Source organism: Apostichopus japonicus, chromosome 12, assembly GCF_037975245.1.
Source record: "Apostichopus japonicus isolate 1M-3 chromosome 12, ASM3797524v1, whole genome shotgun sequence".
Lineage (NCBI taxonomy): Eukaryota > Metazoa > Echinodermata > Holothuroidea > Aspidochirotida > Stichopodidae > Apostichopus > Apostichopus japonicus.
Genome location: NC_092572.1, coordinates 24,138,127 through 24,165,011, shown reverse-complemented (window position 1 = coordinate 24,165,011; position 26,885 = coordinate 24,138,127). Strand labels below are relative to the sequence as shown.

Below are 26,885 nucleotides of genomic sequence, written 5' to 3'. Positions count from 1 at the left end.
CTAAATATATTGCGGCTTAAGGAGTTTTTTAAATTATATCTAATTTATAAGAAATTTCACCGGAAATTATTGAAGAAATTGATCGAATCGTTGTCAGAGGCTCAGAGCAGAATATAGCGCTGAAAAGCTTAGGCTTCGCAGAACTGTCCGATTGTCAACGTTTGAGTACAGCCTACATGCGAACATTTTTCGCGTTGGAGCTGGATAGCGCGATGTATAGCCTGAACAACTCAGAGTCTGCTGTTAAAAATTACCTTGTGTTACACAAAGACCACGGAACCACCGCTCAACTACATGGTGGCTTAAGGAGGTTTTGAAAACATATCTAATTTTTAAGAAATTTCACCGGAAATTAAGGAAGAAATTTATCTGTATACACACGCTGTTTTTGTTGTGATTACCGTATAGGTACTGTGCGGAGGGTGGGTTATGACGCAATCTGCTATGGCAGAGCTGACGTCACGTATTGTACTGTTCAAATCATATTTGAAATGTCTATCCATAACGATTAAAAAATCGTTTCTCTGTCAAACGCAACATTAGCGTTCTCATACTTTGACAACATGTTTGGAAAATTATTTACTATTTTTTAAGGTAACTTCTTTGGGCCACCAGACAATCCTTTTAAACATGATCAAATGACAGCATTATTTGGTAGTTAACAATTTGTTTCATACAGCACATAATTGTCTCCATGAGCAAAATTGATAAAAATGTTCCAATTGATAGTCGGAAACATGGGAATAATTCATCAAATCAATTGTACATATGAAGTCATTATTCTGAGGAATTGACTAGTAAACGTTTTATTTCTCAAAACAATTTTCACATCAGTAGTTTAACCCTCATGCACAAAGCCTAGAAGGTCATTTCTGGAAAATTTGGCATAATATTTCTTTACCGTCTGGACAAAGAATCTGTGCATGGTTAACAGATTTTAGTACTGAAACCTACAGGAAATTAACCAATTAACAAAGTTATTAAGGGAAAACACCTCATTTCTCTGTAATATCATTCCATAAATATATATTGTTTTAGCTCAAAAGGGCATTAAATGTATTGTAGCATCAACATAACCTCTAATGTTGTTTATCATATTTTGTTGTATTTTGTTTAAATGATTCCAACCATCCCCCCTATTTTTTTTTTAAAAAATTAAATTTGATTCTGTTCAATATTGCCAACAATGGAACCATTTGTAAAATCCACAAAAGTGCATTGTTTCATGTGCAATATATTTGTTCCTATTTTCACCGCTCATAAAATCCTTTATTTATTCCATACAGATATTATTTTATCTGAAAAGTGTATTCGATGTACACATAATCTATAATATTGTTTATAATTGTTTGTTTCCAACCATCCCTATTTGTTTTAAATCAGATTTGATTCAATGCATGAACCATTTGTAAAATCCACAAAAGTGCATTGTTTCATGTCCAATAAAATCCTTCCCAAACATGACTCAGATACTTCAATCTCGGACATGACTCCAGCAGTCCTCTCTGTCTCGCTAGCTGTCTCGTTTGCGTTTGTTGACATTCAAGCCAAAGGGTCGTTAACCTTACGACCCTTTGTTCTTTTAATCTCTGAAGCACCGAAATGAACCAATGAAAGCTAAGCCTTTCAGAACATATTAATTATTCCCTTCTAAGGTTGTTCACCTCTTTCTCCCTGACCAGCCTTTTGAACTTTTTTCTTTCTTTTTTTCTTACCCCATTTTGTCCCATTTTTTACTGCTAAAATGTCTTTTTATTCCCAAGTAAGGATAATTTGATCGCAACACAGACTCATTACAAGTAAGGAACTCCTACTTAGATTACCTGAACTTCCCATCCCTCTAGGCAAATCAGGGTTTTTTACCTCTTGTTTTTTTTTGGAAGGTAAATTAAATGACAAGGGCACAATTAAAGCCTCACCTTGATAGCATGAAGGTCATTGGACCTAAAACACCTGTAGTGACCTCATATATAGTAAGATTGACTGATTAGCATTCAGTTACTTCATCTAAAGTAATGATGAAAGACCTTGAAGATAATCTGTCAAATAGCTGTTAATTTACACAGCTTATAAACACCTTATTGGCTTCTCTTACTGGAGGACAAGAGTTTTCCCAATTGTAAAGAGGTATTCATTCGATAGTATTCAGGATTTAATTTCATTATAAATCGTCAGTTTCCTGGAAAGTTTTTCTTTTCTTTGTTGTCAATAAATCTGATAAGATATTTGGTGGTAGTGGGTAAATAAGCTGAATTAGTGAAACCACCGATCGTGTTTGACAAAGTCAATTTCACATTTAATATTTATATGTTCATTTATATCTCTAGTATATATATGCAGTTCGTCATAACGACAGGGGGGGGGGGGGGGTAGAAGGAAACTTGTTAGTTTATCAGAATTTCTGATCATATGAAGAAATGTGTCTGGAAAAAAGCAATTGATTACAGCTCTCCTTAAAACTCACCTTTTTCGAAAGTATTATTCTTTTTAAACCTCCAGTCATATTGATTGTGTTACCATCTTGCCATGTTTTGATTGTTTTATATTGAAATTTATTTTCTATTTTTGTTTTGATAGTCTTATTGTTGCTATTTCTTCGGCTGTAATAGTTTAGTATTTTAGTTTTATTGTATGCTGTCATATTTTATTGCTTTTGTCTTTAATTTCTGAATTTTATTGTTTTTTATTAATTATTGTTAGTTATTTATTTCTGTAATTCTTAGGATGCAATATTTTTAGATTGTATTATTTTTAAGCTGTAATACTTTTTAAGTTGTATTTTTTATGCGTTTCTGTGAAGCTGCTTTGAGATCATTCTTTTGATGTAAAGCGCTATATAAGAATAAATTATTATTATTATTAGCTCTCGTTTGGTGACAAACATGTCACAGCCTGGAAATCTCATCTTGGGTCTACTTTTCAAGGTGTGGTTAAACTAGCATGTCTGTTATCACCAGTCTCAATCAAGAACTATTAGCAGAAAGATAAAGCAAACTGTGAAGAAAAGAAAATTGAATTTATATCATTCGCAGGCCAAAGTTTTTGTTTATTTTAGGATGTAGAAGGGGAGTATGGGAGGGGAAAGGGGATGAGGAGGTGCTTTGGGATCTTGATGGGGTTTTACCATTGAAGTAATTGAAAGTATGGGGTGGGAAACAGTTTTGCCTGAACAAACACTCGTATAAATTGCGTCATTCGCTTGTTCTGGTAGATTCTCAACAGTGCCCCTCTTTCATGTCTGCATTAGCTCAATTACGCTGAAGTCCTGTCAGGAACAGCTCAGGTTAACCAGCTCCGTCTAACCATTTGCAGCTTATTTTAATTCTTACATCTTGTAGATTACCTGTGGAAAACACATCTATAATAATGCTCACCAGTCACCACTCAATCTGAATGATTTCCTTATTTCAGATGCACCCATCATCCTCGACTCTGTCCCAACGCTAGTCCGTACCCAGGAGAGGGGGGAGAAGGCCCTGACTTGCCAAGCCTGGGGTAACCCAACTCCTACCATCAGCTGGTACAATGGGACCAGATCGAGGATGGAAACCGACCCTGGGAATCACATCATCTCCGAGAGCATCGTATCCGAAAACAATTTCAACGGCTCCCTGGTCAACGGGGAACTGAATTTCTTCAAGATTAGCCGGGAGAAGCACTTTGGGGTTTACTATTGCAATGCAACCAATTCTTATGGAACCACATTGCTGAAGATTGTCTTGAATGGAACGAGTAAGTATATTGACAGTTAAATTATAAAATAAAATATTTTGATTTGATTTCTAGCAACAGACCAACGATGGAATTGCTAAAATCATATCGATGAATATCGTTAGCTGATTGGTACAGTAAACATGGCCATGTTCATACTTTGAAACAAAAGGATAATTTCATACAGTGGAATACTTCCTAATTGTGGTGAATTAAAGCTGGTTCTTTTGTTTTCAAAGTCGGGGTGACCAATTTCTAGCAATTTTGCCCAAGACGACAATCGTTCAGACAAAGAGACCTGTAGTTCTATTTTTTTTTGTCTTCAGTGATCAGTGAGTGTTGAGAATAAACCAATCTAATGCTGAGACATTGTGTCAACCCCCATTTTAAAGAATTTTGTCGTGTGTCTTCATTTCCTGGAAACGATTGCTGGCTGGCTGGTCAAGTTTATGATCTCCATTGTGAAAGATAATTTTAATCTCAGTGATCAGTCAGCTCAAAAAAATCTCATAATTGGTTTCAATTAGAGGCCGGAGCAACAATAAAATGATAGCAAAGCACAGAGAATAACATTGTAGGATTGAAACAATGGATTCATGTCTATTGTTTAAATATGAATGAAGCTGACACATATACAAGACTGTGTAAAAGTAAGTTGGCCTGACGTTTCGATCCTAGCAGGATCTTCTTCAAAGGCTAAATGACAAGTAACAGTAACAGAAGGGACAAAAACGCCGAAGAATACAGACAGGTTAATGAGCATGGTGAACACAAGGAGATTGATGTAAGGGGATTAGTTGACAAGGGATGGAGAGAAGAAAGAAAGAAACCAACAGGGGAAGAGGAGCGGTAGGAGATAAACAGTGGAAGGACAAAGAGAGGATTAAGGGAAGGGGGTAGGGAATAAACTGGAGAAGGACAAAGACAGAAAGGTGTGAGGAAAAAATGGTGGAAGAGAGCTATGAGAAGAGGAGTGATGGGGGGGGGGAACAAGGAGAGAAGGAGGGGGGAACAGAAGAAAAGTTAGCCATGTCCTTCCTGAATGTTGAGCCCATGAGGTTGAATGGTGCGAAGGCGTTGCATCCACAGCCTCTCTCTGCTGATTTGTACTAGGTCAGGACGGCTACCTAAGGATTCGATCCCCTATAGACACATACAAGACATTGGATGTTTTGAATGTGTTCGTGTCCTTATCATGAAAACTGTGGTATTCTTTCATAGATGATATTATCAATACTGTACATAGCGCTTTATATGTTTTCTATACATATGGCGAAGAGTTATGACTCGACGATCAATGTTCCATCAACAAAAAGTGCATATGATCTTGAACAATATTTAGAAGAAAAAAATATTTAAAGAAAACAGGCATCAGGAAGATATGGAAAAGCGTAATTAAAGGTTCTTGAATTATTAGCAGAACGGATATGATTCATACCTAATGGTAACCAAGTTATTCAGCAGACATACATGGGAGTAATTGGTATGATGTTAACATGAAACATGAGGAATAAAGCAGTTCTTAATCATCCTTGTCATAGATAGGTAAAAACACATTTTCTCACTTTAGAGCGGCAGTTTTGTATTGAACAGAGAAAACGGTCTTGATACCTCTGAGATGAAAACTGTTTTGTCCATCTTTGGTTGACCGTTATTTGGTACGTGGTTCTAGCATATTTCTTGGTGTTTTCTTGCCCTAATCTGCTGTGTAAAGTATCAATACCATTAGGAACTTCCAATCAAAAGTGAATCTTCAGAAATTGATCAACGTCAGTGACTCAAGGAAAGGTTTATCAAAGTCTCTGTCGTGGTTCACGATTCAGTGACATGTTTTATGAAGCTTTACCTTAGCTAATTGCTATAACATCTGAGCAATATGTTAGTAATACCAAGGGCAGAATCATGTGTTCTTGAAGGGTTCTTGTTTCAATGGCCGTAAAGAAAGGAGCAGCTACAGAAGAGGATATATGAATGGAAATCATAATACAGGTGGAAAATGAACTCCACATGTGTTTATGACATTGGCAGAGAAATCATGTTGATGTTATTTTAGATGAGATTTATGATAGCGTAATTTATGAGTTTATAATGATCACGAGTGAGATGTGTGGATCATCGAAAGAAAAAAGGAAGGAGACAAATGCATACAGATGTTTCCTTGTCATTTAAGGCAACTCCATATTTAGACTTTTCAAAATTTTCATTCATACATTAGGTGTTAAAAATACATAAGCTAGGGGAAGTAGAAATTGCATTTCGATACGTATCTCAACTAATCTACACAAGGATTTGGCGAAAAGTATGAAAACTTCAAAGTACATTTTCACCTTGTGAGGAGACTCAAGCAGTAATATATTACACCTGTATTCTACAGATGTATCAAACCATCTTAACACATTCCATGTTTAACGTTCACCACCATCCCTGTTCACTCTTGTCATATCCCGGTAACGCAGGGTGCACAGCCTAGCACGGTCCAGCCGGGCTGGTCAGATTCTCACTTACAGGGGGCTCAACTAAATCTTTAAAGAATCACGCTAGTGGTCGTGCTAGTGGTCGTAAAACTCCCAATTTTAAGTTTTCATAGTGTCTTCTTTTCACCCACAAAGTTTCTGTTTATTCTGTAGCTTATACCATTGTCTTTATATGTTGTATAATATTCTGTAGCTTATACCTATTGTCTTTAAATGTTGTTTTATACCTATAGCTGATACCATTGTCTTTACATGTTATTGTATTATATTCTGTAGCTTATACCCATTGTCTTTACATGTTGTTGTATAATTTGTATTATATACTGTAGCTTATACCCATTGTCTTTACATGTTTTACTATTATTCATGTAGCTTTTACCCATTGTCTTTACATGTTGTTGTTTTATACCTACAGCTGATACTATTGTCTTTATATGTTGTATTATACTCTGTAGCTTATAACCATTGTCTTTACATGTTTTAGTATTATATTCTGTAGCTTATACCCATTGTCTTTACATGGTTTAGTATTATTCCTGTAGCTTATACCCATTGTCTTTATATGTTGTTGTATTATTCCTATAGCTTTTACCCATTGTCTTTACATGTTGTTGTATTAGTACTGTAGCTTATATCCATTGTCTTTATATGTTGTTGTATTATAATCTGTAGCTTATATACCTATTGTCTTTACATATTATGGTATTATTCCTGTAGCTTATACCCATTGTCTTTACACATTGTTGTATTATTCCAGTAGCTTATACCATTGTCTTTACATATTATTGTATTATTCCTGTAGCTTATACCCATTGTCTTTACATATTGTTGTATTATTTGTATTATATACTGTAGCTTATACCCATTGTCTTTACATGTTTTACTATTATTCATGTAGCTTTTACCCATTGTCTTAACATGTTGTTGTTTTATACCTACAGCTGATACTATTGTCTTTATATGTTGTATTATACTCTGTAGCTTATAACCATTGTCTTTACATGTTTTAGTATTATATTCTGTAGCTTATACCCACTGTCTTTACATGGTTTAGTATTATTCCTGTAGCTTATACCCATTGTCTTTATATGTTGTTGTATTATTCCTATAGCTTTTACCCATTGTCTTTACATGTTGTTGTATTAGTACTGTAGCTTATATCCATTGTCTTTATATGTTGTTGTATTATAATCTGTAGCTTATATACCTATTGTCTTTACATATTATGGTATTATTCCTGTAGCTTATACCCATTGTCTTTACACATTGTTGTATTATTCCAGTAGCTTATACCATTGTCTTTACATATTATTGTATTATTCCTGTAGCTTATACCCATTGTCTATATGTTTTTGTATTATAATCTGTAGCTTATACCTATTGTCTTTACATATTATTGTATTATTCCTGTAGCTTGTACCCATTGTCTTTATATGTTGTTGTATTATAATCTGTAGCTTATACCTATTGTCTTTACATATTATTGTATTATACTTGTAGCTTATACCCATTGTCTTTTACACCTTGTTTTATTCAGGTGCACCAGAGCCCCCGATTAATCTAAGAGAGTTACAAGCGCTGACCTCCTCGACTACCCTAACCTTTCTCTGGACTCCTGGTGAAGATGGCGGAGAAACGCAACAGTTTGAGGTCTCGTTTTGTCCGAAGCAAAACCCGTCGGAGTGTGTCGATAAGACACAGACGATAGCAAACTACACCGCAACGAACTTACGGCCGTACACTAGATATAGGATATCAGTCTACAGTCGTAATGCAGTGGGCTATAGCAGTCATTTAAATAAAGAAGCCATCACTCTTCGTAAGTCATTTCCCTTTCTCACCCAAAGATGAGACTTTACCTCTTGGTTAAACTTGGTAGAGTTGCCACGATTAGAGTATCGCTTTTGAAACTGATAATTTTAGTTTGATTCCATTTTTGTAAGCAAGAAGCATGAGCTTTTTCCGCGACATCGCGGAATATCCGTGATTTCTTTTCTACCTCGAGGACAAAAACTATTATCCTAACACACTGTAGCATACGCAAACTGGAGCCTATACCGCAATTTTGGCAAAGTTACGTGTCTCATCCCTGATTTATACAAGACAATGCATATAAGTAAAGTAAATGTATGATAGAAACTTGATAAGCCTTAAACAGTGAACTTATCTAATCAGCAGCTGACGGATGGGAATTAAAAAAATAATTAATTTTTAACAAATTTGAAAAGAGAGATTTGGACCAGTTATCTCAGGATTATACAAACTCTTTGCTAGCCTATTGGGCTGTCCAGTCAGTGGTGATATCTATGGTAGCCTTATAGTATCCTTTAGTATCATTACATTGTCATTTTAGTATCATTATAGTATCCTTACATTATCTTAGTATTGTCCTTTCGTAATTCTATAGCATCATGATAGTATCCTTGTATTATCCTAATAGTATCCTTAAAATATCCTTTTAGTATCACTAAATTATCCTTGTAGTATCCTAATAGTAGCGTATAGCATCCTTATTGCTGATCCTTATAGTATCCTTATAGTATCATGATAGTATCCCCACAATATCCTTTTAGTATCAATAAAGTATCCTTGTAGTATTCTCATAGTCTCCATATAGCATCATCATAGTGTCCTTATAGTATCATAATTAGTATCCTTATAGCTGATCCTAACAGTATCATTAAAGCTTCCTTATATAATCATCATGGTATCCTTACAATATCCTTTTAGTATCATTAAAGTTTCCTTATAGTATCCTTATAGCATCATCATAGTGTTCTTATAATATCCTTTTAGTATCAATAAAGTATCCTTGTAGTATTCTCATAGTCTCCTTATAGCATCATCATAGTGTCTTTATAGTATCATAATCAGTATCCTTATAGCTGATCCTAACAGTATCATTAAAGCTTCCTTATAGCATCATCATATTGTCCTTATAGTATCATAATTAGTATCCTTATAGCTGATCGTAACAGTATCCTTAAAGCTTCCTTATAGTATCATCATGGTATCCTTACAATATCCTTTTAGAATCATTAAAGTTTCCTTACAGTATCCTTATAGCATCATCATAGTGTCTTTATATTATCCTAAGTTAGTATCCTTGTAGCTGATCCTTTCATAGTATCATGTTAGTATCCTTATCTTTGTAGTATCTTTACAGTATCCGTTAGTATCATGATAGTGTCCTTATATTATCCTAAATTAGTACCCATATAGCTGATCCTACTTATCATTATAGCATCCTTATAGCATCATGATAGCATCCATATAATAATGTATCCTTATAGTATACTTATAGCTGATACTTATAGCTAGTGTTATTTAAATTCTACTGCTATTTCTTTGCAGGGGATGCCAGTCAGAAACTGTTTCTCCTCTTTTCAAGTTTTTTTTTTTTTTTTGGTCAGTCCTTTGTTACTTGTTAATATCAGTGTACAAGAAACGACAATATAGGAATTTTTGTTGTCGTGTATAAAGGTTGTTTTTTTTCCTACCTTGGGGGGGGGGAGGGTAAGGAGGGAGAATGGGTATATGTCTGTTTCACTCTGTCATGGATTTAGCTGTCATTTTACTCCAACAAACATGGCCATCGTTCCCCGGGGCTATAAAGATGTAGATATTTAACTCCCGCATAGTTCACGGTTCCTACCTATGAATGACATGTTCATGTTGATCGAAGTACTTAAACAGTCCCTGGTAGCTTTGACTCTGTCCCTCCTTCAGTGATATGTAGCCTCTGGCAGGTCTATCATCTTAACAGTCACTTCCGATCTTTTGATTGACAATGAGTGCTCGTTTTGCGATCAAAGAGGCAAAACCCCCCTTTATCCAGTATGTCAATGCTATACATGACAGCTTTGTGAATAGTATCCAGTTTCTCTGTTTCCCATTCAAGAAGTTTTGTGTAAACAATCGGTGCTGTAACTAGAATGTAAATAACAGCTAGACAGAAAGCCTTATCCTCTCAGGATTTACTTAACTGCTTGAGCTTGCTCTTTTATATTCAGTATGTGAAATACTGGTTTTATTGAGGGAGAGTGCTAAGATGCTAAACGGTATTGATGGCATAAAAGTTTTAACAAACAAATGCTAAACTATTCACTGCACTATTTAACCACTGCAAGTGTTTTTTTTTTTCCATCACCGCATCGATACAAAGATCGATCAAGGAAGGTTTGTCCAAAAATCGCAGATTTGCGAGACAGACTGCTCTGCAAAGGGATGAAATTTTACGTCAAAGACATAGAGTGCATCATTGCACACACACACAAGTATTTCTTTTAATGTTCAGTATCTTGTGACAATAAATAGTATTTTGTGATTACCTTAGTATTAATGTAGAAAAGAAAAAGTGAAAATGAAATGATTTTCTCCAGTGATACATTGTTAAAAATTAGTCATTTCAGAGAGAAACTGTGGACCTCAAAAATAAAATATTACAAAGGTGACACCATTTTGAGTCCAGCTGGCAAGTTCCCCCTCCCCCTCCCCCTCTTTATGCACCTGTACATATGCTTCTGACAATGTTGTCTCCTAGAAAAAGTATTTCATTCTATGAAAAGGGACTGTTAGGTTTCACATTATTATTACTATTGTTATTGTTATCATCATTATCATTATTATTGTTGTTGTTGTCGTTATTATTATTATTATTATTATTATTATAACTGTTTCTCTTTCTTTTTCTTGTTCTTGTCATCTCAACTTTGTAGCACTTTCTCCAGATAAAGAGGGTAAGTACATACATATACACTGAAGCAGAGGGAGTACTTTAAAAAATTTTATATAGCAGTTTGGAAGGCTCTAAACTTTGTCACACTTTGTACAAACATGTACACTTAGTAAAGGGGTTTGCATAGCATATTGTGGTGAGGTACAAAATAAATTATTCTCCAGTTAATAATATAAAACCATATCAAGAATTGATACAATGTTGTTCTATGCATATATATATATATATATGGTTCGAATCCCGGTGGAGGATGGAAGTTTTTCACTGTTCTTGATTTTCCGACTCATTCCGATTTCAATCATATATCTATATATGTATATATATATATATATATATATATATATATATATATATATATATATATATATATATATATATTTATATATATATGTATGGGAAAATGCACCAGTTGTTATCCCTTCCTTCTTATTAACAATACTTATTCACTAATTCATAATTTCCAACCTCTGCTCAGACATCTCTGTGTTTTTTACTTCTTCCCAGGCATAGAAATAGCCTACAATTCAGCCAGTGGAGAGGTTCTCATATCAGAAAACCCATCGGGGAGTTCCAACATGAACGAATTACCCTGCGTCAAGTTAGATGTACGCCTATCGACATCATTGCCATGGGAAGAACAGCTCCTACCGTGTCTAAAGAAAGATGTGAAAGTAACGATACCCAAGGATTTACCGCTGTCATCGATACGAGTCAAATCATGCATACCGGATAGTGACAAGTGCAGTACCGTAGGGCCTTTAGTATGTGAGTAACTATACTGAAAGAGAGTTAAAGCAGACACAAACACGACCATCATTATTAGTATATATGATACGAACAACTTACCAACCTCTCCTCACCCCTCCCTTCAAAGCTAGGAGATACCTAATCATGGTCTATGTGATAGAGATAACTGACATGAACAACTCCCACCCCCTTCTCACCCCTCCCTTCAAAACTAGGAGATACCTAACCATCATCATTGGTCTATGTGATAGAGATAACTGACATGAACAGCTTCCCACCCCATCCTCATCCCTCCCTCCATAGCTAGGAGATACCTAACCCTTACCACCCCCTCCTCACCCCTCCCTCCAAAGCTAGGAGATACCTAACCATCATCATTGGTCTATGTGATAGAGATAACTGACATGAACAGCTTCCACCCCATCCTTATCCCTCCCTCCATAGCTAGGAGATACCTAACCCTTACCACCCCCTCCTCACCCCTCCCTCCAAAGCTAGGAGGTACCTAACAATCATCATTGGTCTATGTGATAGAGATAACTGACATGAACAGCTTCCCACCCCATCCTCACCCCTCCCTCCATAGCTAGGAGATACCTAACCATCATCATTGGTCTATGTGATAGAGATAACTGACATGAACAGCTGCCGACCCCCTCCTCACCCATCCCTCCAAAGCTAGGAGACACCCTGAACCATCATCAATGATCTATTTGATAGATATAACTGTAATGTTGCACCGCATGAACATTCTTTCTTCGCATGATTTTGCCAGCATAGTCATATATTGAAAGTCTTCCTTCATGCTTACCGGAACGAAATGAACTCTGACGTAGATATTCCTCGTCCAGGATCTTCCTAAGCTCGCCCCTCCCTCACAGACGGTATCGAGCATAAAAAAACTCAGGTGTTTTTTTATGACCTCTTGAAGCTAGCTAGGTTGCCTCTCCCTTAGGTCAACGTCATAAATCTTATAAATGAATTTTACCCTCTTTGAAATCAAAGTGTTTTCAAAGTCCAAAGACATTTACAGACTTCACCGCAAGTTTAATCCATTTAGTCATCAACGAAGGGTAAAGAAAAAGAAAAGAGAAAACAGTAGGATGAGGCTTTAACGTGTCTGATATGTCAGTCCTTAACGGAAGACTTAATTTCATTTGAGAAGAAACTTAAACTGCAAACTTAGAAGAGATAAATTAGATCAGACCTGTTATAACGTAACCCTGTGTACATTTGTCGTTATTTAATTAGCTCTCTGCTCAGAGCAACTCGTTGGAAGTCCATTAATCATCTCTCACGCTGTAAGGAACAACACATGTATATAAACAGTTGTGTTCTGTTGGGTAAAGAGATGACTTTAGGCAGAATCTTATTCCTGATATGTGTCATGGTCCAAGAATAACGACAAATTTTGAGAGCTGTTATTGTTTCTATAGCTGCTCCGGTTGTCAAGATATTCAGTTTTAATATGTTTTTTTTATTGCTCTGCAATGCTCCTTTAAAGGCATTGAAGACTCGCGTGCCGCCATCTTTAAAAAGTTAACTTTCTGTTCCTTGCAAGTGACATTTTTCTCTTGTCGCTACCAAATGCAGACAGTAATGAAACGTGATACCTTGTTATCTTTAGCTGGACCTGAGATGTCCATCGCTGTATCGTTTGTACACTGTGCTGTGGGTATTGACCGCAGCTGTAATGTACTGACTGTACACTAGTGTCTAATTACCGACGGTAGCAAGCTGTGTGTTCATTTTCTGGGATCGATGGTGGTGTCTAACACTTCTGTTACACCTCATTCAAAACTTGGTCAGATTACCGGCATCAGACTTTCTTTTTGCGCGAGTCTTCACACCCTTTAAGGCTAAATTGCTGTTGGGCTGCTCACTGCTGAGCTGAATGTGAAAGGTTTACAATAAGTTGTTTTGTAAAATAAGTCAAACAAAAATATGTTCCTTTAAGTTCATATTACCAACAGAAAAATTGTAACCCTCTGTGAAACATTTTATTTGAGGCCATTTTAAGTCTTTACTTTTGATACCAATTGTCCAGTCACTTTCTTTGACGAGCCTCAGGTGTTTAAATTATATATTCCTCAAATATGAAAAGTGATTCATGAAGACAACCCTGGACTGCCGGCAGTGTTTTTAAATGGTCTACAAAATATTCGTATTCTAATTTCAATTTGTGCATACAACAAGGTTACCTTTAAATTTCTTACCAATCCTATTTTTTTGACAGAGTTCTGAATACCTCATGAGAGAGGATATTGAGCCTGAATGTGGACACAAACCCAATTGCCATCATCGTTAGCTTATATCTGAAGAGTTTTTCTTTTTGTGCGCAGAACAAGCTGACCCAAACACTTAATATAAATCTTGTTCTGTCTGGGAGGTTATCCTAGTTTGAAAGTTTGTCGCTTTGCAGGTCTGTGACAGTCTGTAATCTAGGACAGGGTTGTCCAACCTACGGCCCGCGGGCCACAGTCCGGCCCGCCACAGGGTTGCGTCCGGCCCGCCAGAGATGCTCTAGGGTGCACATTTTAGTGAGCAGATTTATTGATAACAATTTGAAGCTATATAAGTAGTTTCGAACCTTCTGGGTCCAAAAAACTGCATACAGGTCAGTTTGTGTGACACTCTCTCAGCAGAGGGGGGGGGGGGGGCGGCTGGACTTTATTAATCTGTTGTTTTATCAGGAAGGAAAATAAATCAGTGCGCTCCACACTCAGTGCTCACATTTTGTTGCCTTGTGCTTCGGGCAAAAAATCGAAAAATCGAGCGTAGGGTTCATGTGGCCCCCTCCTTCATCACAATCATTCCATGTGCCCCCCCCCCCTGCAAAAGGTTGGACAACCCTGCTCTAGGATGATATGAAACCATTTACTTTCTCTTTGTTTGGTTTGTCATATTTTTTGACGCCTGAAACCAATGTTGCAACACTAGGTAATACAACTAGCTTCAATAGTTTACATTCAGCATTTGCAAAAAAGTCATCTCCATCACAGAAAATAAAAATTTGCCAAAAAAAAAAATATATATATATATATATATGAAGATAAACATAAAAAAAAATTGACGCACATGTTGGTCGGTTATGGCATCTTTAGACTTGATCAAGTCTTCCTCCTTACATGTGAAGAAACATTTTTCTGTTATATCTCCCAAATGGAATCATATTAAAAATGATGGTTGGGTCTGTGTCTCCTGGCTGCGGATTGTGGGATGAGGAAGTCCAAGGGAGAGATAGAGAGGAGGATGGGGTGAGGGATGGAAAGAAGTTGTTTCACGACAGTTATCTCTATCTCATATATTAATGTTTCTGCCTCCTCTTTAAGGAATGTTGTTTTCTTTCTCTCTCTGTTTTGTTGCTCTTTGAATGAATGGAAGATAAACCCAAAACTCAATCCTGTTCTGTTCTATTTTCGTTCCTTCTTTCAGTGACGGTTGTAAGTGAGGAGCCACCCACCACGTTGATAATTATCATCGCCGTCATCGTAGCTTGCATCCTCTTAGTAATCATCATCATCTTAGTCCTCGTCTGCCGGAGGAAACCGTCCCAAACTAACGTCCACAGCGGCGAACATCTCGAAATGAAGAAACGGTAAAAAAAATGCACGCCTCCCTTCCCCTTGTCATACTGTCCACATGTTTTGCAACTAAATGACTGAACCCCTCAGCTGGGAATTAGATTAAATGGTTTTAAACTGGTTGGTACCTTCGTGATCGTTCAACCATGAGAGCCACCATCCTAGTTTTGATGACTAGTACAGATTCTCCTGCCTCAAAAACCGTCTCACCCCGATGAGTGACGATTAATGAAAATTTTATCGAAATAATGTAATAATGGTTTCAGAATATGAACATAATCATATATGAGATTGGTCGGAATAAGTCGGATGTTCTGCTAAAGTTAAAGGGGTATTACTTGTGCCAGACAATTTAATACTGTAATATCTTAAATACCACAACTCAATATCTTGTTCCTAACCGGAAAACTGGTTGATTTAATGCAACCTAGTTTGACAGGCTAAATGAAACCTTTGCTACTTACATGTGGTTAATACACAGATGAACGGAAGGTTTCTTGGTTACAAAAATGTTGAGGATGGAATTAAAACCTGAATAACATTTGAAGTTTACAAAAGAGGAAAACAAAATACCATACACAATTTTTTTTTTAGGTGATGGCAATCTATAAAACACTCCACAGGTTTTTAAAAATACCAGAATTGGTTGCGTTTAAGCTGATTTAACTTTTGGGGACACCTTCTAGTGCTGTTTTCATGAGTCATTCCAAATTTTTTTTTATATATTTTTTAATTTATCAGCGTGGGAGTTTCTTCCACAAGCTATAAAGTCACCAGTGGTTTGAACTGACAATGCTTTTACATGTCTTTTTGAAAGCGGAAGTATTATGTATGTCTTTCCAAACCTCTGTGTGTGCTGCCAGTTATATGTTATCTTAGCTAAATAACTGAGGTGCTTCTCTGTGTCCGTTTGACAATCGTTTACAGTCTGTGGTTTTAAATTAGGAGTCCTGAAAACCATCTAAAACTGTAATGGAGGACTTTTACAAGCTGAGCGTTAGATTAAAGCGTAAATCAGTCATCTTTTTATTGACAATCTTTTCTGATCATGTTCAAGTTGGCTTGAATCATATAAAAAAAACTTGGTGGTAGGTCATAGATTTCTTGTTGTTGCCATGGTGATAAGAGTAACCAGCACAAAAATCAACCCTTGAGTGCTCATTCCATTACAAGTTCAATACTGTGTCAGAACACAGAACCATATCTAGTATTTAAAGATGCCTCTCCTATCATCTCTTCCTCAACTCTGACATAATCAAATCTCGATAAATCTGTGTCCTTCGGCCCTCAAATGTCCATTTTTGCAATTCAGTGAGTGTCCAGTTCCTCTGTTACATTTTTTTAACATCTTTTCCATGACTCCCCCCCCCCCCCCTCATGTATCCTAGATACCGACAGCCGTGCTACTTTTACGAGAGTCAGCTCGCGCAGGTTTTCAAATTAACCTGTAAACATTTTGACGGTTGATTATCGTCAGCTGTCAGCGTCCATCGGTCTCTTTTCTTCTGTTTCCCTTTCAGGACTGACGGTTATAAATCTTTCAGTAAAGACTACGATAATAATACAGGAAGGGGAGAAAAAGAGGCGTTTCTACCACCAGGTGAGATCAAATTCCTCACTAATAAGCCTTTTAAAAAAAAAAGCTTTAAGGAAATGTTTATGCAAGAGAATGATATGTGCACTGTGGTTCTTGAAAATATAATCAGCTCTTGAAGTAGCCAGTACTCTTGCTTATATCCAGTGTATGACACATTATGTTATATTCATATATATCTATATTATATGTACTATCATGCACACTGCACTTTTTACTCTTGGCATTTTCATCTCAGTTTGTATGACACATCAGACAGGTTAACATAGTAAATTTACTAGACTTTTTGAGTGAAAGCCAAAAGGTGCTTGATTCAATTCCTTGAATTTGTTAGGTCTGAATTTGAAAACAATTTGTTAATCTTTGTCTGGAATCTGAAACCTTAAACAAGAAAAAGGAAGAAGAAGAAGAGGGGGAAAATAGAGTAAAAAAAATGCTGGACTTTGTTTAATATGTTGTCTTTGCCCACTGCCATCTGCGATCTTCTGTTAATAGCGGATATTGAATTATTCTCATGTTTTCTGTCCGTCTTTAAAATTTCTCTTGCTTGCGTCTTGAAGTAAGTAACATATGTGTTTGTTATCAATGCTTGGAACTTGCATGAAAAGAAAACTCAAAGAATCCTGTCTGTTTCGGTCAATTCACTTCTTCCAAGCTTGGAATTTTGATTCTTTTTTTTTTATACTTTTTTTTATCCTACCATTGTCAGTCTTGCTGAAATTCACAGGCCTGCACTTCACAAGTTGTTCATCATGCCTAGAGTTAGTGTGTACCGCATTGGTTCTACCATTATCAGTCTTATTGTATGTTTAGACTATGTAAACATACCACTGTGGGGATAATTAGAACGTATTACTCCTTTTTTTTCAAGTATTTTGTTATTGCTATTAAAGAGAAGATTCAAATCCAATAATTCAATGGCTGGAAAAGAGAGAAACATTTGCTGAATTCTTCTATGGTAACAAATAGGCCACATGATATTTTTTTTCCAGATATGTTTTGTTAATACCTGCTATTTTAAGTTTAAAAGCTTATGTGTTAATGTGACCTCAGAAAATTCAAATTCTGATGATGTAATTACACAGGACACAGGTGTACAACCAACTTTTCTGAAGTTGAATTTACATTTTTTAGTTAAGCAAAGAAGCATCGCCGCATCATAACATGCTATGCAAAACGCTACACAATTGAAAAGAGATATAACAGTTATTGTACACAGAGTTATTGTACACAGCAACCATATATACTTTATACAATAGACAAATTTCAGATGCTTCCAAATTGCTACACAAAATAACAACACTCAACTTATGTATGTATTTTAGATCCTCCTGTATGTGATAGTATGTGACAGTATGTAACAGTATGTGATAGCATGTTAAGGTGTGTATGTATATGACAGTATGTGGTAGTATATGATAGTATATGATAGTATGTGATAGTATGGGGTAGTATGTGATGTATATGATAGTATGTGATGTACATGATAGTATGTTGTAGTATGTATGTATGTTTGTATATTAGATCCTCCTGCAAGCAGAAACTCGCCAAGAAGCCTCATTGGCTTATCAAAGCCTCAAGCTGACCGAAGTCAGCCTCTTAGAGTCATATTTAACGTCCATGATTATGAATTGTCAATTGTCAACAACTCTGTAACTGGACGACATACATTAATCTTGGAGTGACTCGAACCGGGGACCTTATGATTGGAAGGCACTGGCGTTAACCACTGAGCTAACACTCCTTAGTAACATTTATTCCCTGACTTGTGGAAAGAAGGAAAATACTGGTATGTGTAGTGATTCCTTTCAACGAGTGAGAAATGGTTGGCCGAATTTCCAAAGTTGCTTATTATTGGAGGCAGTAGTTTAGCACATTTCAAAGGCTTGTGAATCACTCCATCAATAGGTCAACAAAAGTTTGAGGCTGGTGGTAGGATTGGAGATGGATACAGAGAGGAATGGGTATGGTGTGTGATGGTTATGTCTACTGTGTCGGCCCACCTCCCCTGATTTTAAATAGAAGCTGGGGAAGGGGTGGGGGTTAGGGGTGAGGGTGTCAGGTGGGGTGAGGATGTGGGGCAAAGCTGGGAATTTGGGTGAGCCATGAAGTTTTTTGTTTTTTTTCAAGATATGTTTATTTAATATAGTAAAATATAGGAAATTAACATTTAAATCACACTCCCTTATAAATGCACAGACGTTACATACTGATTAAGATACTGAGAAACTGCTCGGAGTGATGTGTAATATGTGTTTTTGCATGTTGGTTCTCTGATTCCATCTTCTCTTCTGCTTGAAGTTTTGCTTTTCGTCAATAAATATACAATTTTCCCTCTCAGAGGAAACATGGCACAGTCACAAGCCTCCCCCCCCCTCTCTATGTCCCCATGTTGGACTAATTTGAATCCTTTTCTGTAACATCCTGCGACATGAATGTTTTATTAGATGTTGTCGTTGCTGTGGATTTAAGTTCTAAATGTGAGCCATTCCTTACACCATCCAATTTAAGCCCATATCCCACCACCCATGCATCTCCCACAGTCAATATGTTTGGTTTAAATTATGTTACTTTGTGTACTTTGCTCTTCATAAATGGGTTTAATAAATGTGTGACATCAAGCAATGACATATACATAATTAATCAATTTACTAATCATTCAGCCACACAAGTAACTTTTTACATAACATTTATTAGTATGTAATCTTGTACTGTGGAAATACTCAGTCACATATATTCCATATCACATTGTACGTCAGGTCTGCCCTGCGAAATCAATACTGATCAATTACTAATAATCAATAAGCAATATTTCCCCATTTAAGTTGGTGTGGTCAAGCCACATGGATGTAATCGGAGTAGTTGTCTAACTACCCCCCCCCCCCCAGCCTTCCAATTCATTGGATTGCCCCTTCTTCATTTGCCTGCTCAGTCTGTCTTAGCCATTGGTGCAGCCTTCATGTGTGTGGCTTGGTCAAGTTAATTCAACCAGTAAGCATACATAGCTTTTACACAAGCCTTAGCTGCAAAACTTCATGTGTGTGGCTTGGTCAAGTTAATTCAACCAGTAAGCATACTTAGCTTTTACACAAGATTAGCTGCAAAACTTTATAGAACAGACTAGATAAGTTTTTTCAACAGTTTTGGTAGAAATTTGTTCATTGGACAATTATGAAGCTGGTATCATTTGCGCTACTACGTTATGAATCAAGCATCTCACAGTAATGTATATGCGTTTGAGTAGAGCATACAAACGCAAGGACTTGTCTTTATTTACTGCTCACTGTTGCTCGACGCATTGGAAAATGCCATAAATAATCTCGCTGCTGTTAATAACTTCAAATATGATATCTGGCTTGAAGTGGTCAAGGATATAGGTGACATTGGAGTGAAGTATCTGTGGTTAGTCTCAGCAGCAGTTTTAACATGTTCACTCTGAGCAACCAACTAAGCACATGAAGATTTCACTTTGATAGAATCATTACACAACTCAATATGAAGTACACATAATTTCACTTTAACCATATATTCGAAATCACAAATTTATCCATTTATCATCAGGTACATGACATTTCATTTTTACTATGTGTAGTCGAACTTATGAAATGACTTATAAAAGGTACATGTGATTTGATTTTTACCAAGCAAACTCAAAATCACAAAAGGTACATCAAAATTTCACTTTTAATCATGTGCAGCGCAAATCTTCAAAAAACTTAATATACAGCACAACAACCGCACAGATATCGCAAAATACTTCCATAATTAACACACCTGTTTTAAGTCCATGCATATTTGCATTTTCCATAAATATATAATAGCATTTTCAGCATTCATATTTAACTTTTCTTATTTTCTTTTTGTTTTAACCATAAAATGATCACATCATGAACTCTAGATTTTTTTTTTTTTTTAGATAGGAAAAAAAAAACAATTGATTTTTCCTCTTTTTTTTTTCTTTCCCCTTCTTGTTACCTTTCTCTCCTCCTGAAGTAAGTAGAGCATGCATCTCTTGGTCAACCCTCCTTTGCATGGAAATGAAATTTGTTGCTTCTTTTGCAAATTCCAGTTTAAATGTTGCATTTTGTTTTGATGTCTTTTTTTCTTTTCTTTTGTGTTTTATATTTATTTTTGCTGTTTGCAGTCTACACAGCAAGAAATTCAGTGTATGAGCCTGTCACCTTGGTCCGGCCCACTAGTCCAAACCCCTACGATGGTATTTAATATCTTTTTTTCTCTCGTTTTCTTTTCGTTATAAAAGGGTACTCTCTCGTTGATCAAAGCGACTGCCGCACAAAGCCGATAGTGCAGGTCTATTCTGTCGCCTGATTGGTGGGCTTCAGTTTACTCATATGTCAGATGTAACATGATTGGCACTGTGTATAAGGCATATAGCCAGAGTTCAATTAATTGGGGGGGGGGGGGGAGTCAGATATTAGTTGGATTTCCATTATGAAGACGGGTCTTAGAAATTCCTCTCACCTGGCTTAACAACAGTTAACCCCTGGTAAATCCTCACATGTACACACCGACATACAATGTGTACGATTCAAACAGTAGCTCTCCATGATACTACAGATTGCCACATCACATGTCCCTGAGAGGATTTCTCATAGTAATTCATTTATTTGTTTTTATCGCCAATTGTGTACAATGGGAAAGTAAGTCTCCTACAGGAAGTGTGCAGCCACAAACTAAAGTACACAACTGCAGGTCCCCTCTCCCATCCCCCCCCCCCCATTTATACACTTTGTTGAGGAGAGGCAATATAGATTAAATATCTGGCCCAAAATAAGAACCCAAAGTCCTTAAGTCACCAGCCAAATGCCTTTCCATTTAACGACCAAGCTCCCATGGTTTAATATTTCCTTCTATTATGGGTGTAGCCTGCTCTTGCAGATCCTTGTTACCAAAGGGAGAGAATAAGTTTCCAACACTGACTGAGCATAATTTGAGTGTTACTTTGGTGCTGAAGTTCACCATGAACATATGAAAAGTTAAAAAAAAAGTGAGAATGAAGAGATGCCAACTCCTAGTTCCACCAAAGATGACAGTTTGAAGTGCTTCTCTCGTCAATATCTTACTTGTCAGCAACACAAGATATTCATCAAGAAGAAACTGTGGTGGTTTAGATGGTTATTCAAGTCTTGGCTCAATCATTCAGAAATCTGTATCGTTTTAAAATTGTGGCTTTTGCGACAGTCGAAAGATCTTCTAAAGAGTACCTCGCATTAGCCTCACTTTTATTTTACTTCTTTTTATACCCATCTTTTTATTTCTTTTTTTCCCCCCCCCCCCCTATATGTTGCCTAGCTACACCTTACTACACATTTCTTTTCTATTTAAGCATTTTCTTTCAAAAAATTCTATTTTTTGGTTGTAATTTATTTTTATACACTTTGCCAATTTTTATAACTTTTGTAACTTGGTTGTGGATCATGCCTAAAATTGTGATCTGGTGTTGCTCCATGAAAAACGATAAAATAACAAAAAGTGTACAGAAAAAAATTATTTGTACAAGAATCCAAACAAAACTATACCCTTCCCCCCCCCATTTCCTAACAAAAATTGAAAATGATAAAACTTGTTCCATTTAAAAAAAAAAAAGGAAGAGTGCCTTCCATGCCAACTAGCAACTAAATCTACTTCTCTCTATAAACTATTAATCATTTTATTCTCTGTCAAATCTGATATTTTGATAATTCTGTCTTGTCTGTTGAGGAAAAATGTAGTCAAAACCTGATGGCAAAGTTGATGAAAATTAGTGGATTGCTGCAAAACTTTTCAAATCTTCAGCTCTTGATAAACATTACACTAAAAAGAGATAATACAGTTGAATTACACTTTTCAAATTTAGCATCCATTTGTAACTTTAAAAACTGAAATGGCTTCCCCAGACCTTCCCAGGGTTGTATATAATGAATAGTTGGCACGGTGTTCTTAAAATAAAAGGATATAACCAAGTGCTTCTGTCTCTATTTACTCCTGCCCTGCCTACCCCATCCTCAGGCACCAAACTCCCTCTAAGAGAGATCGACTAAACATAGGTGCCTCTTTTTACCCCTGCCCTGCCCACCCCATCTTCAGGCACCAAACACCCTCTAAGAGAGATCAACTAAACATAGGTGCTATATTCTTGAGATTCCTAACGATTGAAATGGAGTTTTAGCCAAAACCTTCTGTGCTCTTTCAAAAAAGACAGGATACCTTTAACAACTTTTGATATAAATGGGATTTATGTCTCGATGGTCTTTCTTATGAGTTCTTACTAGTTGTCTTGCATCATGTTTCTTTAAAAGCCCACTTTGAGCCACTTTAAAAGCAACAATGCTACAGAGCATGCAGTGGAGATAATATACAAGTGCATCAAAGTGACTTTCTATGTGCCCATTCCAAGGAGAGAATGATTGTTTGAAAATGCATTTATTTCTTTGTATTAAAATGAAAAAAGATATAATAAAAAATATCCCTTGACCCTCAAGAAAAACAAGGGGGAAATGGCTAGACCAGACAAAAAACTAGGAATTGTTATATGTTAGTGAAGTGAAAAGAATTCGTATAATACTAAATGGAAATGGGACTAGAATAGGCAGAAACTAGAAATTGTTATATGTTAGAGAGGTAAAAAGTATTTGAAAAATAATAGAGGGATAAAAGGACTAGAATAGGCAGAAACTAGAAATTGTTATATGTTAGACAAGTAATGAGAATTTGAATGATAATAAAGGGATAAAGGAATGGAATAGGCAAACACTAGAAATTGTTATATGTTGGACAAGTAAAGAGAATTTGAATGATAATAAAGGGATAAAGGAATGGAATAGGCAAACACTAGAAATTGTTATATGTTGGACAAGTAAAGAGAATTTGAATGATAATAAAGGGAAAAAGGAATCAAATAGAGAAAAACTAGAAATTGTTATATGTTAGTCAAGAAAAAGAATTTGAAAAATTATAAACAGAAAAAGAACATGAACAGGCGGAAACTAGAAATTGTTATATGTTGGACAAGTAAAGAGAATTTGAATGATAATAAAGGGATAAAGGAAAGGAATAGGCAAACACTAGAAATTGTTATATGTTGGACAAGTAAAGAGAATTTGAATCATAATAAAGGGAAAAAGGACTAGAATAGGCAAAACTTGAAATGGTTATATATTAGACAAGTAAAGAGAATTTGAATAATAATAAAAGGAAAAGGGCTAGAATAGGCAAAAACTAGAAATTGTTAAATGTTAGACAAGTTAAAGAATGTGAATAATAATAAAGGGAAAAGAAGGGCTAGAATAAGCAAAACTGGAATTTGTTTAATGTTGAACAAGTAAAGTAGAATTTGAATAATTTTTCTTGTTAATGGCTTTGAAGAAACAAACAAGTTTTGGTTGTTTGGGAGAGGTTATTGTAAATAGCTAGTGGTTTTTGCTAAGTGGTAAACCTTTTGAAGAGAAAAATATGGTGGTAGAAAGGTTGGTATGTTTTCGTCCTGTGACCTTTGACCTTCAATATAACCTGACTTTGGATGGACAGAAAAAGGTAAGTCTGATTGTAGCTTTTCTTTTGAAACCCCCAAAATAATTTTTTTGACCTAGATCTTATAAGATCTGTTCTTTTTTCATGACAGACAACACAGATAAGTTCTTTTTTTAGTTTAAATAGTTGAATCTGAAGAAAAATTTATCCTTTGTTATTAAATTCATGACAGGATTTTCAATTGTCAGTTCATATCTTTAGTTCTGTAGCTTAAACATTTTTTCGTTCATTATCCAATTTCTCTTTTTCTATCTATAGACTTAGCCAAATTCTTTCTAGATATGAACAGTTTTCTTCTGAATTTCAAACTTTGAATGTAATTCTCCTTTAAGAAAATTAGAAAACATGACATTTCTTGCAACGTTTGCGGTGGTTTTGAAGCATGACTTCTGCTGTGGTTGATCCTAGCATGCAAATTAGTTTAAAAATGTATTTTCAGATATTAGGATTGTCGTATTGCCATATCACTATTTTTACATTGTTTTGTAAGAATGAATTTATTTCAAAAGAATGATTGTTTAATAATGGAATTGTTTAATAATAATACAAAACAATAACTGTGTTATAGCAATACTCCTGTTGGTTGTACAACAATAAGACCATTGTGTCTAAAACATTACAATCGGCTACATAACAATTGGACCTTTGTTATATCAAAGCATGGAGGTAAAAACATGATCAAAGTAAAGCCATTGTTATATAGCAATACTGTTAAATGATTGTACAACAACAACAAAACCATTGTGTGTAAAAAATTACAATTGAGCATCACAATTGGGACATTGTTATATCAAAGTAAGGCCATTGTTATAAAGCAATACTGTAAATGATTGTACAACAATAAGACAATTGTGTCTAAAAACATACAATTGATTGTATAACAATTGGACCTTTGTTATAACCCAGCACAGCCATTGTTATAACAATGAGTTTAGAATCAGTCAATATATTTCACATCTATGTTCTATAGTATTATGTTGTACGAATAGGAAACATGGTAACAGCCACTCGACTATTGTTTTTTCTTTTGAGAAAACAATTGCATACAACAATACTACATTAAATTCAATCAAATGGTCTTGGTACAAAACTGGTTTAAAAATTAGAAATTAAGAATTAATACCCAGCTGTAGTGCATATATGTATGAACTCCAAAAAGTGACTTAATTAATTATAAATCAAAGGAAGTAACAAAACTCTTCATCGTGCTAATTGAAGCTCCTAAAATTTATTCCAAAGATCTAAAAAAGCCAAAGAAAAACAAAGATTAATCCTTCATATCATTCATTTATATATTTCCAGGGGAAGTAAAAACATTTACAGAATTGTAATAGAACGGAGACTAGTATGTACTACATATACGTAAAGTTACATGTTTACATGCTATTGTTATCCTATTGTACCTTTATTTGCATGGATACGGAGAACACAGAAGTGTAGTACTTATTAAATCATTTCCCCCTACACTCTCAATAATTCTCAGGATAAGACTATACACACATCAAGATAAATGTACACTGGTAAACCAGAAAATGATATCGATGGGAAACGAAATAGAGACAGTTTTACCAATACTAAATGCTGAACCCATCTGAGATGAATAAATATATTAAAGAAATAAAGAGAAAAACTCTTGTTTATAAGAATATAGCAGATCCTAACGACAAATCGTTCGGTGCAGTATCTCTCTTGAATGTTTTTTTTTCTACGGCATAAAATTCACGTTTGTCACATTACTTTGGAATGCATCGGGGATCTGGGGCGTGTCATTTCTGGTCGGTTGGCTTCGTGATGGATCATTACCGGTAACAAGTGTCACCGTTGAATGAACTCTCACTAGAGTAATGACAGACACATTGCAATATCTGTCTGTTTATGCTCCTGAGATTATCAGAAGACGGCTAAACGGCCAAAAAAAATATTCTCTCATCGAACGACGACTCGGCATATTATATTCACCTGAATGATGCATTTTCGTGTCGGGTTACAAGTTTTTGCTCCGTTCTGTTGAAATCATGTTTTACATTTGCTTATAATGATTACGATACCTTACAATGTATCTAAAATACCCTGCTGTGTGGTTACAGCCAGCTTGACGAAAGGGAGGGCTTTATGTTCACAAGCTCACCCAATGCTGCGTTTGAGTTTGTCCCAAGTTAAAGTTTTCGTAAACTCTCATATTTATTGACCAATTTTTTTGTGGCCGGTGTGACTATTAGAGAGTATAGTAACAAAAAGCATTTTTTCTTTTTCATACCTTCTATTTTTTGACTCTTGGAGGAATTTATAACCAGCATCACTGAAAACGAAATTCACAAATAAGTACAGCGTTAAAATGTCACTTCCCACTGTTATCCAGCAGACGGTCTGATTCACGGTGAAAACTTTATTCCTCTTTTTCTTTCTTGTCTTTTGTACAGTACACAAACAACCCAATGGCCATGGGCTACCTGTAGATAGCAACTCACCGACAACAGTAAGTTCTGTTTTTGAAGAGAGGGAGGGAG

The 26,885-nt window shown here is 35.8% G+C and overlaps 1 protein-coding gene across 6 annotated transcripts in view; it reads left to right on the top strand.

Moving 5' to 3' along the window:
• LOC139976947 (nephrin-like) overlaps nt 1–26,885 on the top strand; it is a 157,158-nt gene that overhangs the window by 119,813 nt on the left and 10,460 nt on the right. For 3 of the 6 annotated variants that reach the window (XM_071985846.1, XM_071985847.1, XM_071985844.1), the window contains exons 9-16: nt 3,412–3,732; nt 7,723–8,004; nt 10,904–10,924; nt 11,428–11,688; nt 15,106–15,268; nt 16,775–16,854; nt 20,993–21,064; nt 26,799–26,854. In XM_071985846.1, coding sequence (XP_071841947.1) covers nt 3,412–3,732; nt 7,723–8,004; nt 10,904–10,924; nt 11,428–11,688; nt 15,106–15,268; nt 16,775–16,854; nt 20,993–21,064; nt 26,799–26,854 — 1,256 coding nt within the window. Of the gene's footprint in view, nt 1–3,411; nt 3,733–7,722; nt 8,005–10,903; nt 10,925–11,427; nt 11,689–15,105; nt 15,269–16,774; nt 16,855–20,848; nt 20,905–20,992; nt 21,065–26,798; nt 26,855–26,885 lie in introns of those variants that run through there. The other 3 variants (XM_071985849.1, XM_071985848.1, XM_071985850.1) reach the window with 3 other exon arrangements.